Here is a 17,365-nt window from a genome sequence, read left to right as displayed (position 1 = left end):
GGTGGGCCCACCTCTTCTTTAATTGCTGTCATGGTGGGTGTTACATGCTGCTGCCCTTGTGCTGAAGCTGTTGTCAGTGCGAGAGACGAGTATTTGTGGTGGTGGCGGTGGAGGTGGTTATGGAGACTATATTCACTTATCGTCTTCTTTTCTTCACTGTTACCAAACATTATATCACCTATGATTTAAAAATTAAGAAAGAAGAACAGTAGGACGAATATCACAAATTGATGGTGAGTTTTTCTTCATAGTATATTTTTTTTGCTGCAAACGTTGCCATTTTTAATATCTTCAATATCTTAATATTTTCAAGGGCATGCAGGAAGAAAATTGAATGAGAATTTTATTTAAATTTTATTTATAATACATTTATAATACAAAATAAATAAACTACTATAAAGTTACGGAAAATTATTTTGAACATTGAAAAGATCGGAAGAAAATTTTTTGTAAGATCGACAAGCAACAAGACACAGAAGACCCTTGGTGATGTTTCGTCGGATGACAATGAAGAAAGACGTTTTTTTTTTTTGTTATATATATATATATATATATATATATATATATATATATATATATATATATATATATATATATATATATATATATATATATATATATATACGCCTTCTGTACTGGAACGCATTTCTACCTTAAGTTTTGAGTATGATTAGACGATTTTATTGACATAAGGAAGCGTCTATGGAAGTCAGAAGATTAATGGCCACAGTTTTCATTATTTTAATCCCTACATGAGTTTCTGAAGTTGTAAAGAATCACCAAATAGTAACAAGAATGAATAAGAAAACTCGTCATGGTGCTGAAGGGGTTACATGCGTCAGGGGTTGGAGTTTCGCAACAGCCCGTCACATTAGCGGGCAGAATTCTCTACCTTCCATATTCTTTCATATTTTGGGTCATATATCACTTCATACTTTACTTAGTACATTTCATTTCATATCATTACACTTAAGAATGAGTGCTGAATCTAAACATGATATTATAACCTTTGAAAATAGATAATTAACAGAAATATGATGAGTTAATTAAAGTTAAAAAAAATAGTTTCCATTGTTTATAAACTTTCTAGATTATTTCAACAAATCGTAGTACCTTAAATAATAATTACTAAAATAAGCTATCCCATATCGTAGAACAAACTTTACTGAACGCGATGATATCTTCACATTCCTGATGAAATGTTATTTAATTAGTACTCGTAAATAGAATAGTTAAGGATCATCACCATAACATGGCGCTCTACACAAACACTAATCAAGTTGTCAGTCAGTCACAATCACTCGTGCTGAGTAGATATACACGGCTTCCCCTCCAGTGCTTTGCAGATGATTTCCTGTATGCCAAAAATATGTTATTTCTCTCTCCAGTAAAGTTCAACTTGCACTTTTGATAAAGAGGCTACAGCTATGACTATGAAAAGAAAAATAAATTATTTCTTGACCAAAAGAGGTTTAAGAAATAACTGTTGCAGTAACATGGAGAGAGAGAGAGAGAGAGAGAGAGAGAGAGAGAGAGAGAGAGAGAGAGAGAGAGAGAGAATGTCCACTTGTAGCCTAACCTTCACCATGTTCTTTAATTATTAGAATATGTCTCCTCTGGCTCACTACAAATACCCTTTTATAACTGGCAGGACTATATATATATATATATATATATATATATATATATATATATATATATATATATATATATATATATATATATATATATATATATATATATATATATATATATATATATATATATATATATATATATATATATATATATATATATATATATATATATATATATATATATATATATATATATATATATATATATATATATATATATATATATATATATATATATATATATATATATATATATATATATATATATATTACTAATGTTCTTTCTTACTACCAAACGTATTATCATCATTATCATCAGCATGATTACTCTCTTATCATTACTCTCCTATTTTCTTTTTTTTTTTTTCTTTCATTTTCACTAACGATTTTTTTTTTTTTTTTTTTTTGTGATACCTAAAACTTCTCACTTCATTCATGGCGAGGCTGCAGGGTTGGTCCCATCAGATTGTTATAATGGATAGGACATGACATGTTTGTGAGAATTTTACATACGTATATAGTAATAAAATAGATAAAGAAATATGTTATCTTTTTTTTTCAGTATATACATATTATTCTGGAATCGTTTTTTTTTTTTTAATGTAAGATGGAGAACTGCCAAGTGTAAAAATCTATATCAGAAAAAAAAGGCCCACTGAAATTGTATTATCCGTAAAAGATTAGAAAGAATTAGTCAAAAGAGTGGGACAAATGTTTTGACATCTCTCTCAAAAGAAGTTAAGTCGTACGAAGATGGAAATACAGAAGAATGTAGAGAGTTCAAAGTTTAACAGTGAAAGGTATGAATGATTGAGAGTACTGGTAAACTCTTGTATTAGAGGGTTGGACAGAACAGAGATGAGAGGAAAAAGAAAGCCTTGTGCAGCGAGGCGCAGGAGGAGGGGAGGCATGCAGTTAGCAAGATCAGTAGCACAGTTAGCATGAAAATAGCGATAAATGATAAAAAGAGATGCAACATTTCGGCGGTGAGAAATAGGCTGAAGACAGTCAGTCAGAGAGGAGTTGATGAGACGAAAATCTTTTGATTCCACCCTATCTAATAAAACTGTATGAGTGGAACACCCCCAAACATGCGAAGAGTACTCCATACAAGGGCGGATAAGGCTCTTGTACAGAGTTAGCAGTTGAAGGAACGAGAAAAACTGGCGGAGACGCCGCAGAACACGTAACTTCATAGAAACTGTTTTTAGCAAGAAATGAGATGTGAAGTTTCCAGTAAAGATTATGAGCAAAGGACAGACCGATGATATTTAGTGTGGAAGAGGGATACATTTGAGTGTTATTGAAGAGGGGATAGTTGTTTGGAAGGTTGTGTGGAGTTGATAGATGGAGAAATTGAGTTTTTTGAGGCATTGAAAACTAAGTTTTCTCTGCCCCAATCAGAAATCTTAGAAAGATCAGAAGTCAGGCGTTCTTTGGCGTCCTTGCGTGATCTGTTGACTTCCTGAAGGGTTGGTCGTCTCTGAAAGGACGTGGAAAGATGTGGGGTGGTATCATCAGCGTAGGAGTGGATAGGGCAAGAAGTTTGGTTAAGAAGGTCATTAATGAATAATAGAAAGAGAGTGGGTGACAGGACAGAACCCTGAGGAACACCACTGTTAATAGATTTAGAAGAACAGTGGCCGTCTACTATGGCTGCAATAGAACGGTCGGAAAGGAAACTTGAGATAAAGTTGCAGAGAGAAGGATAGAAACCATAGGAGGCAGTTTGAAATCAAAGCTTTGTGCCAGACTCTATCAAAAGCTTTTGATATGTCTAACGCGACAGCAAAAGTTTCACCGAAATCTCTAAAAGAGGATGGATGACCAAGATTCAGTAAGGAACGCCAGAAGATCACCAGTAGAGCGTCCTTGACGGAAGCCATACTGGCGATCAGATAGAAGATTGTGAAGTGGCATATTTAAGAATCTTATTGAGGATAGATTCAAAAACTTTAGACAAGCAATAGATTAAAGCTATAGCACGGTAGTTTGAGGAACATGATGAATGTGGGCAAACTTCCAGCAAGAAGGAAAAGTAGAAGTCGATAGGCATAGTTGAAAGAGTTTGGCCAGGCAAGGTGCCAGCACAGAAGCACAGTTTTTGAGAACAATAGGAGGTACCCCATCAGGCTCATAAGCCTTCCGAGGGTTTAGGCCAGCGAGGGCATGGAAAACATCATTACGAAGAATTTTGATTGAAGACATGAAATAATCAGAGGGAGGAGGAGAGGAGGGACAAACCCAGAATCATCAAAGGTGGAGTTTTTAGCTTACTTTCGAATCCTGTCTCACTGGCTACGTAGAGCTGCTAGTGCTTGATGATATGTATCATACATTAATGATAACATTGTCAGAGTTTCGAAAAGATCAATTAGTTTCCGTTAGACGCTGTCATATTTACCGGGTTAAATTAGATTAGGTTCAGGAAGTTGGCCAAATAACAACATTGTGATTTGCGACATAAAGTGATGGTAGGTTATTATATTTTCTTGTACACAAATTATTCACACAAAAATCGCTCGCTTCAAGTAAAGGCTGCAAAATTTCAAGAAAGTGTATTCCACCTCTCACTATTCTACATGCGTATTAGCTACATATTGCTACAGAAGGCTGTGGCAAGCAAGCTTATGTGAGGTAAGTTATAAGGAATGATGCTTAATTGGAACAGTAACAATATAAGTAATAGAAAATATAATGTGTAACTGTAAGTAAAGTAAGACAAACACGTACAAATAAAGCATTGGCATATTTCCCTGATAATAATTACTACTAACCTCATTTTTCTTATACTCCTCTGCCATTCTCTTAGCAGCATCAAAAAAAGTAAATACAATGAAAGAAAAGTTTCGTTAATCATAAATCAATCACACGTAGGACAAAAAATACGAATATTATAAAATACATTTCTCGCTTTACTTTCCCTCTTAATCGCTTTGTTTCTGGCTTTCAACACAATAATCACCTCAAAACTCACAGGTGTTCTAGGCAGGGATACGGGCCATCTCATTAATCAGATGAAGGAAAAACTTAGAAAAACAACACAAAACAAGACAAATTTAAGCATCGTAACAACATACGAGCAATGCGACTGTTTGCATTCCCGGGTATTAAATGGCGCGAGAATGAAATTATGGTCCATGCCATAGACTGTAACTCCATGGGTCTACATGCAAAATTTGATAAGACATGATCAAAAAGAATAAAGTCAGGACGCATTTTTCTTTGTTTTGAGAATTTGCTCGTCTAATATTACAACAGGTCCGCCAATACACGTCAAGTATCCGGAGTCTAATATCTGGAGGATTTTCATGGTTTTTACATATTCAGATTAATAAATATAGTATGTTAAATGTCAAATATTTCCACTCACTGGATAATTTCCTTGCCTTGAATTATATAATTATGTATAGCAACATAAGCAACGTGTCCTCTTACATGAGTTGAGTTGATCTGTTAGTTCTCATCCCAGGAAACGAAACCCTGATATTGAAGCTAATATTGCTCGATTAGCCATTGCGTTGTGCTGCTGTGCATGAAGGCTGTCGTCAGTTTGTTAATCTCCACGCCGCTTTGCTAACATTATCGACCCTTGAAGCCTCAAATCTCTCGTCTTATCAACCTAACGATTTGCACTAAGTTCTGCGGCAAGAGAGGGCACTGCTATGACCAGAAGCCAATCTTAATTCAGAAGATTCCGCGTCATCGGTCTTGACGAAACACGTCTGCCCGACACAACATGCCGAAACACAAGAACAAATATTTTCTCTAACAAAATATTGATATCAATTTCACAGATGTTTTTAAAGAAGTTCTTGGGAGCAGGTTATTATTTTTCGTTAACCCTTTAACCTCTGTGCTTTTACATTCAAGTTAATAAAATGTTGTGGTCTGTGTAAGTCTAGACAATATTTTTGAAAGACATAACTGGCTGCTAAAGAAGTATACCAGCACTGAAATTCTATCAGTGGCTGGAGTTCTATCTATATTTAGCAAGAGCTCTTACGTTAACTGAAATGAAAAATATTGCTGTGTCAACAGAGGTCAAGGAAAAAATGACATGCATAACATGAGCCACAAGTCCCGTTCTTTAATGGAGTCACTTCAATTACATCCACGCCAACAAGAGTAACTAAATAGAAAAAAAAGAAAAGAAAACGAGAGTAAGAAACCCTGTAATTACTTCATTATTTTTCCCTTATACGAGGAATATGAGCTGCTAGGTGACACCCACGTTAGCACTTTTATGTGGGATGTGTATCCATCCAAGTGTGTGTATGTGTGTGTGTGTGTGTGTGGGGGAGATAGGGTGGTCCATATCCCACGCGCGCCGGCTATGACGTCACTATTTAACTCGATAAAGATGGAGTCAAGAATAGGAGTAGGAGTTATACAGAGTGAGTGAAAAGACAAGACACGCACTTTGGATGGTACTAGACAGCAGTAGTGGTTCATTTGCGGCGAAGGGAAAAAGGTGCTGGCTGTGTGTGTGGGTGTTGGAGAGAGAGAGAGAGAGAGAGAGAGAGAGAGAGAGAGAGAGAGAGAGAGAGAGAGAGAGAGAGAAGGAATTGTGTTTGCCCTTCAGTTTATTAACAAAAATACTTAAGGTCTTTGTGTAGCTCGTTTCAGAATCGCTTGTTTCCAATCCCTGAAGAATGTAAAAATATCCATTGAAAGAAAAGTTACAGTTCTGTAAGACCATGTATGTTTATGTGCTTGTGTATTTGTACTTTCTATGCACTTGTATAAATATTTCTCGCTCAAAATATCGAGCGAAGATAAAGTACACAATTAAATACAAATGGATACGAAACAGCAGCAAACTTCTTATCCCAAAAGATCCGTTTAGTATAAATTTCATCGGACTAATTATTCAATATTGCAGTGAAAATAAGTATATTATGATGGAACTAATAAATAGCTTTGATTTACAAGTACTATTGTTTGTCTGGTGTGTATTTCCTCTTGTAATCACTGCCTTGCGTCACGTGTTTAACATTTGAAACAATGTTACTTGCATTAAAGGGAAAATTATTATATTACAACATAAAGAGGAAAAAGTTATAATTTTCAGCTGCTCTTGTTTGTGAATTATGTACTTTTCTACCTGCACTCACTGTCCTCCGTCACCTACTAGACTCTTTGATGTATCTATATGACGTTAATTGTTGCATTGGAGAGAAAAATAAAGGTACAATCAATAGTGGTTCTAGTATGTGAGTTGTGTACGAGTATCTTTTACCTGCATTCACTGTCTTGCGTCACCTACTTGGCTGCCACACCTGTCTGCTGCTCTTCACTCACTTCTTCCTCCGGTGCACGGGCGTGAACTCTTGTGACCTTCCGTTGTATTGACCTTCTTTAGTGGCAGTTATAGGAAGGTTGGAGAGAAGGCTGCGATAATATTGTTTTTTCCTTTTTTTTTTACTTTTCATTGCTTTCCTATTTGTTTCTCTTCCCGTCGCTTCTTTTATCCCGACTTCGCAGCGATATTGCCTCTTTAACTGATTCTTTTCGCTCCTTTTTTCTTTCTCTCAAATGTAAATTTTCATTTTCATGGTAGATTTTCCCTCTCCTGTCTTTTTTTATTGGCGGCAGCGCTTTGAAATATTTTCTTTGTACTCTGTGAATATTTTTGTTTACTGATCTAATGTCTCTCTCTCTCTCTCTCTCTCTCTCTCTCTCTCTCTCTCTCTCTCTCTCTCTCTCTCTCTCTCTCTCTCTCTCTCTCTCTCTCTCTCTCTCTCTCTCTCTCTCTCTATCTCTCTATCTATCTATCTATCTCTCTCTCTCTTGATGTTCTGATGTTATCACTATTAATATTGTCATTATTATTATCATTATTATTTTTATTATTATTATTATTATTATTATTATTATTATTATTATTATTATTATTATTATTATTATTATTATTGTTGTTGTTGTTGTTGTTGTTGTTGTTGTTGTTGATCATTACTATTATTATCATTACTATTATTATTATCATTACTATCATTATTGATATTATTATTATCATTGTTATCTATTTATTATTAGACTGTATTTATCATTATTGTTTGACTGGTGAATGCTACACTGATAAATCACTGTGTATATCGTTGATATTACTCTTGTGATAAGCAACATATCTACGAAGGAGCCAGTAAGGGTTCGGCAGGCTAAGCCATATCATCGATGTTTACGATGCTAGTTATGTAACAGCTTGGAAAATAAATAAATCTAAATCTCTCTCTCTCTCTCTCTCTCTCTCTCTCTCTCTCTCTCTCTCTCTCTCTCTCTCTCTCTCTCTCTCTCTCTCTCTCTCACACACACACACACACACACACACACACACACACACACACACACACACACACACACACACCACAGCCGTACTTTTCATAACCAAGCCGTTCATGCATTTTACATACATATAAATCAATACATTATAGACGGAGTTATAGTTCTCTTTTTCATTTCATAGGCATTGAATTTTACTGGTTTTCTTTCATAAGTGATGTTGATTCGCGTATCTTTGGTGCAGACTTCCACAGCACAAACACAACTCCTGCTCACAAGTCAAACACGCAAGGAGTCATAATAGTTTTCAATTCAACCCGGGCACCGCCATCAGGGTGAAACTCAAATTCTTGTTGATCAAAAGGAGTCAAAGAGCAGTGAATTAACCTGATCTTGCGTGAAAAATAGAGCTAGTATGGTGCTCAGACCTGCAAGATAAAACTATTTAGGTAAAGGAACGCCAAACCTATCTCTATGCTAATGATAAAAGAATACAAAAAAGATCGCGAGTGTATATTGTACGGGAAGGAAAACAAGGGAGTGGTCCGTTAGAATTACTACCTACATGTTCCCGTCAAGCCAGAGATCCTGGCGAATTCCGGCAACCAGAAAGGTATCCAGGTGGGGACGTTCTAATTAGTGACTGGAATCCACTGATGTTGAGCTGATTTCCTTCTTGAAACCGAGGGAGAAGTAAGAGAGGAATGGCGATCTGAGGCAGCTACATACCCGTCTGCGTCGCCTTGCCGGGAGTGTTAGGTTGTTAACACTGCGTTGTTTATACTTTAATTAATTTGTTACGAGTTTCCAACATGCATTTTCCTAAACGTAGAGAAGTAGGAGATGTCCAGAATCCATCCAGAATCACACATCATGACTTCATGTACAAAAAGGAAAGAACGCTCTTCACTTTCGACCTTCAGTATAAGTGATACCGTCTGTAACATCAACCACCGCTGTATTGTTCACTCTCTCTCACACACACACACACACACACACACACACACACACACACACACACACACACACACACACACACACACACACACACACACACACACACACACCTAAATTGCACGTTACCATTGTTCTTCTTCAAATACATGGCATCATTTCATATCCAGAGCTACACACACAACCAGGTGTTCATGCTGCTGGATGAATTGATTGAAAAATAATCTTTAATATGTACTTTTAATAATACAGGAATGAAAATCGAACTAATGCTGTGGTATTGAAAGAATTAGCTGTTATCATTCCCCTTAAGAGAATATATGGTCATTCTAACCTAGCAAAATCTATGTTCCCACTGACAAGAGCTTTCCCTAACGCCCACAACAACATCCAAGCTGTCTCACAACATCATCACATGTGTTATGGATTCACGTTAATGATTCAGGGCAAGACGTCGTCCTTTCTCTGTGGCAGTGTGATTTACCAGAATTCTATCTATTCTATCGCTTCTCATGCTGATCTTATACTTGTTCCCCTTCCTCTTTTATTATGTGCTGAATTACTTCCTTTGCCCGTCCTAAGTAGTCTATTCCTTTATTCTGTCCCCTCGGTTAATGCAATTCTCGTATTATCAATTATCCTGGTATTTCTAACTATAGTGTGTACAATCTACGAAACTCATCTGTTTATTAGTGTATTTTCTTATTTTTCTTCCATTCACATTATATACTTGGTCGTATGACAGAGGAAAGTATAATAATTTCTAGCATTTCTTTCTTTCATCTTGTAAGCACTTTATCGTCTTATTTTTGACGCATTAGTTTAATTTCTTTCTTATTTAAAAATTCATATCTTATATAAAATAACCAAACTTTTTTGTTTAGTTCGATTCTTATTCCTTCACTTATGTTAGCATGTCCTTTGTTTTTCCCATACTCCCTTTCTGTCTGACGTCACGTCTTTCCCCTCAGTCCTCGCTCGCCGCCGCCTGAGGCGACACGCTATGCCTCCTGCCTCTCGTTTCGCTCGGTTTACACTTGTTGTGTATTGTGTTACCGTAAATACACCTTCATAATGGACTCAGGTGTCTCCATGCTACCCGTGTTTTACGACAATTACCACACAATTCCTCATTCTTTACTTATACATATCTTATTTTCGTTTGTTTTTTTCTTGTTTCAGAAATTGTAGCATTTCTCATCAATTTCCATTATTAAATTCCTCCTAAAAATAAATTTCATATTCTCACTTCAATATCATAGTTATTCTGATTCAGTCTTTGTCCTTCACTCGTAAACCATTTTTTTTTTCTTTCTTTTTCATTTCTTAATGGATATTCTCATTTTGCAGTTATGCACTTCTCAAAATTGTCTTTATATTACAGAACAAGTATCACACACACACACTCTCTCTCTCTCTCTCTCTCTCTCTCTCTCTCTCTCTCTCTCTCTCTCTCTCTCTCTCTCTCTCTCTCTCTCTCTCTCTCTCTCTCTCACACACACACACACACACACACACACACACACACACACATTTTTTTTTTCCTTTTCTGTACATTTGTTTCTATTCTTTTATGTATTTGTTCATTCATCCTTATTTTTCTTTCAGCCTTTGCATAGTCACCATTTTTCTTTTCTTATCACAGCCACCTTCTTTTTGCATTTCCTCTTCCTCCCTCTTACCATTAATCAACAGAGTCATTAATCCTCAGTCACCCAAACAAAGCGTGGTCTGAGAGTGAGGGAGGGGGAGGAGTCACAGCGATCACCAAGATTTATATCCTGCACTTGTAATCTAACCTTGAATAGGGAAGTCTTCTCGGCTTACTCTCCTGGTTCATTTCGTGGAATAATAAACGTGTTGAGTCTTATATCACATTCATTATATTATTTGCAGTAGCTCTGTAAATGTGATCCCTTGTGTGTGTGTGTGTGTGTGTGTGTGTGTGTGTGTGTGTGTGTGTGTGTGTGTGTGTGTGTGTGTATTTTGTCCTTTTCCAGCTTCCTTCCATTTTTTCCTTGTCCTTTATGGCTGGAAATGGAAGGGAAAAAAATATTAACATCAAAAATTTTCCTTATACTCAACTTATCTTCGTGATTGCTTTTCAATATGCCATACAGAAATCATCTCATTTTTCTTATTGACAGATTCAAGTTTTCTTAATGCAAAACTTCGACTGACTTTGATCTATGCGTGCACATAAATGCGCTTTCGAAATTGCCTGATGTGGAAGAGGAGAAGGAAAAGAAGAAGGAGGAGGAGAAGGAGAAGAGGAAGAGCAGGAAGGACATGATGGTAATGTTATTGGTTGTGGTGGTGGTGGTGATAGTGGTGGTGGTGATGGTGGTTGAGGAACAATAGGAGAGGAGAACGAGTAGGTGGAATACGTAAAAAGGTCATTATTGTCACTCTTATTTACCGTAAATGAGAGGTAAGCGCGACGGATATGCAATCCGAGGCGCAGCAACTTGTCTCAATATTTATGTATGAAGTCCGGAGAATATTCAGTCAGTGCAGTATGGATGTTATTTTGAGAACTGATTTTTACGCGCTTTAAATTGTTATGTGAGAGCGCCGCACATTTACGCCATGATCACAATAACATATCACGTTCACGTCCACGAGGTTTAGCGTTGCAGCTAATTCTAAACTTTCAGATAGACTGAGAATTTATCAGTGTTCCGGTTTTGTAGGGAGACTGTCGGCATATAAGAGTTAGTATTCTTGAGAACACAAATCATAGTGTGAAATAAGCGGAAAAGGATACTGTCGAGAGATCAGAGGATTTGAAATTAATTAAAAACACAAAATAGTGAGTGAAATTAGTGTAGGTTGTTGTTAGCACATCAGATGAGTTAAAGTTGACATCACAAAGCGCAATGAAAGATAATTGTGAAATGTTACTGTTAGAAGCTCGCTAGAGTTTATTAACTAGAAAATTAATTAACGAGAAAAGTCTAAGTTACTATTACCTGTGGAAAAATCAGATTAAAAACATGAGATTGTAGAAGGATACTGAAAAATTTAAACTGAATAAGAATATGAGAAACAATAGTAAGAATAAATAAATAAGTCTAGAAGATTGAATCCAAAACACAATTATGTGACAAGTACAGAAGGTTACTCGGTTACTGATGACTTGAGAGCTCCACCTTCACGCCCTCCTTCATTGACAGGTATTCTACTGGTTCACGGCCGTCATGTTCATCCTCCTGCCTCTGGTGCTTCTGGCCGTCTTCAACTCCTTCCTGATCCACATCGTCAAGCAGAGTCGTGCCACCCGCCGCACCATGACCAACACAGCCTCTGAGCGCGACTCCCATTCCCAGTCTCAAGAGAACAAGATCACTATCATGCTGATTGCTGTGGTGCTGCTGGCCCTCCTATGTCAGCTTCCCGTGGCCGTGCTGCTCCTCTACCAGTCCTTCTACGAGGTGGGTTTAGTGAAGTGTTTGTACGAGTGGTGGTGTTTATTGTTACGTAGTAGTGATAGTGGTAGTAGTGAATATAGTTTTTTTTTTTTTTACCGTGTGTGTGTGTGTGTGTGTGTGTGTGTGTGTGGGTTTCACTGTTTGATCTGCTGCAGTCTCTGACGAGACAGCCAGACGTTACCCTACGGAACGAGCTCAGAGCTCATTATTTCCGATCTTCGGATAGGCCTGTGTGTGTGTGTGTGTGTGTGTGTGTGTGTGTGTGTGTGTGTGCGCGCGCGCGTTTGGTTATTGATTTGATTCTGAAAGTAGAAAGAAAGAGAAGAAAGTTTAGTTTATTTTTAGGTTCGTTTACTGAGAGAGAGAGAGAGAGAGAGAGAGAGAGAGAGAGAGAGAGAGAGAGATGTGTGTGTGTGTGTGTGTGTGTGTGTGTGTGTGTGTGTGTGTGTGTGTGTGTGTGTGTGTGTGTGTGTGTGTGTGTGTGTGTGTGTGTGTGTGTGTGTGTGTGTGTGTGTGTGTGTGTGTGCGTTTGGTTATTGTTTTGATTCTGAAAGTAGAAAGAAAGAGAAGAAAGTTTAGTTTATTTTTAGGTTTGTTTACTGAGAGAGAGAGAGAGAGAGAGAGAGAGAGAGAGAGAGAGAGAGAGATGTGTGTGTGTGTGTGTGTGTGTGTGTGTGTGTGTGTGTGTGTGTGTGTGTGTGTGTGTGTGTGTGTGTGTGTGTGTGTGTGTGTGTGTGTGTGTGCATGACAGACAGGCACAATTAAACCTTATACACAACCCATACCCTTCCTCACTTGCTTCCATTCACCCAGCAGGGAGACTAAAAGGTTGACAGATAATCCAATATCCCCAACAAATATCCTGCTGTCAATGCTAATGCACCTTTCCATCACCCCTCACGTCTACCGCAAAATTTACTGTCAAGGGGACAGTGTTTAAAATTCTCATCACGGGATCCCATCACCTGTCAATTTTACCCTCACTCAAAGTCTCCTTACCTGACATCAGCGTCCCACATCCAAGCTCCCTCGAGACTGAACCAGATTCTGAAACAATTTTATGACTTACCTCTGCTATGTACGCATTGAAAAGCATCTAGTTGAAGGGACGCTGAAATAAAAACAAAACAAAAAAAGTAGTTTTATGACTCAAGTGAAAAATTAACAGAATTTCTCCATAATTAAGTGGAGAAACCTACTTGAGAACCCGGTATATATCGATCTGTTTATTTATTTATCTATCTATGTATCTATCTATCTATCTATCTATCTATCTATCTGTCTATCTATCTATATATCTATATATATATATATATATATATATATATATATATATATATATATATATATATATATATATATATATATATATATATATATATATATATATATATATATATATATATATATATATATATATATATATATATCTATCTATCTATCTATATATATATATATATATATATATATATATATATATATATATATATATATATATATATATATATATATATATATATATATATATATATATATATATATATATATATATATATATATATATATATATATATATATATATATATATATATATATATATATATATATATATATATATATATATATATATATATATATATATATATATATATATATATATATATATATATATATATATATATATATATATATATATATATATATATATATATATATATATATATATATATATATATATATATATAGAGAGAGAGAGAGAGAGAGAGAGAGCGCGAGCGAGCGAGCAGGGTTTCAAAATACTGCCCTCTTCCTCAACACAGATCATCACCTCCACCACTATCACCACCTCTTCTACTCTCCCCGTGTCATTAGGCTAACACCCGCATACCTGAGTCTACACTCGTTTCCCAGCAACACTATTTCTCACAGCAGCCAGACATCCATCATCCATATCAGGACAGCTGTAATTCGTTTCTCCACTGACTGATCTTCCCCTGTTGACTTTACCTCCGCAGTCGAAACCTAGTTCCACTTCATACTATATCGAGTTGGGTCTTGGGAATATCTTTAACCTGCTTGCGGCCATCAACGCAGCCTGTAACTTCGTGCTGTACTGCGCCATGAGTGACAAGTACCGGCGAACCTTCCTCCGTACCTTCTGTTCCCGCTGGTACCGTCAACCTTCGCCTCTCCATTCTTGGATGGCCACTGCTTACAGCAACGTGGAGGACGGCAGCCCAAGGTTCTCGCGAGTCTCGTCCATGCGGATGTCACGAAGGTCCTCGCACAGGTGAGAGAGAGAGAGAAAAAAAAAAAGCAATGGAGGAAAAGGAGAGGAAAGTAATTTAGTGCACATATTTAGTTAGAGTTGAATATTTACATACCTATTATATACATAGGGTTTATAAGAGTGTGACCAGACAAGGCGTCTTAGAAGGTTAAGATCAAATAAATATAACATGGCATAGGGTTGTGGTCTGGTACATAAGACATAATGCTTTAATACACACTTAACGTTCTTTAAAATATGACAAGTTTATGATATTGAAAACGTACTACTGGTAAAAGTAAAGAAGACATCATGAAAATAATTATGTTTGATAGACAGGTGGGCCAGAGTTTGAGAAGAAAACAGATTGGAGGATAAATGGAAGCTAGGGAAACGGTCAAGAGATGAGATCAGAGAATGCAAACATAATAGAAAAGTGTGAAAGATGGGAAACTGACAGATGAAAAAAAAGGTAAATAAAGGGTTTGAGAGAGAGAGAGAGAGAGAGAGAGAGAGAGAGAGAGAGAGAGAGAGAGAGAGAGAGAGAGAGAGCCATGATTTTCAAATGCATACTGATTCCGAGGACAAATAATTTTCAAAGCAGTCCTATGACCGGACTTAACACTAAACATTTAAGCAACTATATTCCTGCAGGAGTTTTAGTAGCGCACAGAGGAGCAATAAAAAACTATATGCTAAATAGCTATACAATACAAAACCCTGCGGAAAGGGGAAGGCTGCTAGCACTAGTACAAGGGCGCTCTTAGGAGGCCAGCCAGAGACCAAGGAGCGGTGCCTCGTTAGGACAGGATTATGTATACTGGCGAGACCTTGTGAGCCGCTGCCGCCCAGGTGTCGCCAGTCCCAGCCCCTATTTACATTTATATTGCCTTTAATTTGAATTCTTACTTAATGAAACAGCATTTTATTCCTTCTATTCACCAAAATTTTATCTACATTTTCAATGGTGTCCGTTATACGTACTTGATTGTCCTCATGTCACCGTCCGTTTCTTTTTTTTTTTTTTCGTGTCCATGTTTTGTGGCCTTCCGTCGTCCTCTAGTGACGCTTCTTTCACCTACTACTATGGCATCACTATCCAATCACTTGGCCAGCTACTGGAATACTAACCGTGAGTGGTGAGATGCATGAGAAGTGAAACGCAAACTAATAAAAAAAGAGTTCTGGTACACGAAACAAGTGTACACTGCCGCTGAAACTAACTAGCTAGAGCATAACAGTTATTAATTGTGAGCTTCGTTCCTCTCACACGCTTCACCCTGGTTTTCTCTGCCCATTAGAGAGAAAACGGGATATTAATTCTCAGAGACCACCTGAGCCACGAGGCAGCTGGGGATTCAGTCCATATATTTCCTGTTACTAAATAGACCAAGTGGTAGAGACGCAAGAAGTCTTTACATATCGTTGTTTTTTACCTTCTATCCCAGCGTACACAGGTTTTGTTTTTATTTTTGTTCCACCGTGAAATAAGAGCGTTTTCTATCACTGGATTGAAGGAAAATAGCTGCTACATTTATACGAGCAACTGAAATACTTCTGTCTTGGGTGAGGTGAACATCGTGCTTCACATCACGAATGGGGCATTATTAAGGTGAAGAATTAGTCCAAGATATCGAGTTGAGTCTCCAGTGACAGCAGCTCCACACCCTTGTATTTCAAAGAGGCCAACGTAATCCCCAGGTGTAATAAGTGACGGTGGTTCGCATAACACATCTACTCCCAGCTTTTCCCTGCGACTTGAAGTAACCTCTAATGACCCCATACATTTATAACCCTCGCTGACCCCTCCCCCTTGTGGTCCTGTACAGGAGTAGTGGGTCAGGAAGCCCCAGGGGAAGTCCTACCCAGGGTCGCTTTGTGGGCGGGTCCGTGAGGCAGGGGCACTATCTCACTGTGCCAGCCCACCCCGCCCATGCCACCCACGATGACCCTGCCCAAGCTTTCTTACGCAAGGTGTGTTAACGGGCGTCTGTCTGTCACTGTCTGTCTACCAGCGTTGTTCATATGTGTCTGTTTGTCTACTTCAATCCCTGTTGCCTGTTTCCCCTGCTTGCATAAGTCAATACTAATCGTCTGCCTGCCTGCTGGCCTGCCCGAGTTTGTCTTCTCTGCCCTTGTTATCCGGTACCTGCATACCTTTTGCCTGTCTAGCACATTCTCTGTTCCTTATCCACCTCCTCGGATCACCCCAGTTGTCTCCCTGATTCTGTCCCTTCCGCTTCCCTTATGTTTCCTTTGTTCCTGCTTATTGTCTGCTTGTATGCCTGTCCGCCACTTTCGCATTGCCTGCTTGCCCGCCTGCCTCCATTTTTCTGCCTGACCGTCTGCCTCCTTGTCTCCTCCCTACCGTTATTGCCCGCTTCTGCCGGTGCAATCTGAGTCTCCGTGTGCTACATTCATTTGTTTCACTTATTGCAATCATTCGGCTCTCTTACTCACAACACTTTGTCTATCTGTCCTTAATCTCCCCAGGCACACACACACACACACACACACACACACACACACACACACACACACACACACACACACACACACGCTCGCTCGACTCACACTCGAGAGGGTCCGGGTTCGAGTCCCGGAGGCGGCGAGGCAAATGGGCAAGCCTCTTAATGTGTAGCCACTGTTCACCTAGCAGTTAATAGGTACGGGATGTAACTCGAGGGGTTGTGGCCTCGCTTTCCCGGTGTATTGAGTGTGTTGTGGTCTCAGTCCTACCCGAAGATCGGTCTATGAGCTCTGAGCTCGCTCCGTAATGGAGAAGACTGGTT

At 38.0% G+C, this 17,365-nt stretch overlaps 1 protein-coding gene across 5 annotated transcripts in view; it reads left to right on the top strand.

Moving 5' to 3' along the window:
• LOC123520649 (FMRFamide receptor-like) overlaps positions 1 to 17,365 on the top strand; it is a 239,432-nt gene that overhangs the window by 213,357 nt on the left and 8,710 nt on the right. For 3 of the 5 annotated variants that reach the window (XM_045283132.1, XM_045283131.1, XM_045283133.1), the window contains 3 exons: positions 12,050 to 12,307; positions 14,320 to 14,594; positions 16,403 to 16,547. In XM_045283132.1, coding sequence (XP_045139067.1) covers positions 12,050 to 12,307; positions 14,320 to 14,594; positions 16,403 to 16,547 — 678 coding nt within the window. The remainder of the gene's footprint in view (positions 1 to 12,049; positions 12,308 to 14,319; positions 14,595 to 16,402; positions 16,548 to 17,365) is intronic. The other 2 variants (XM_045283136.1, XM_045283135.1) reach the window with 1 other exon arrangement.

Source organism: Portunus trituberculatus, chromosome 47 (genome assembly GCF_017591435.1).
Source record: "Portunus trituberculatus isolate SZX2019 chromosome 47, ASM1759143v1, whole genome shotgun sequence".
NCBI lineage: Eukaryota > Metazoa > Arthropoda > Malacostraca > Decapoda > Portunidae > Portunus > Portunus trituberculatus.
Note: the sequence above shows the minus strand (reverse complement) of the source record. Positions and strands in the feature narration are given on the sequence as shown.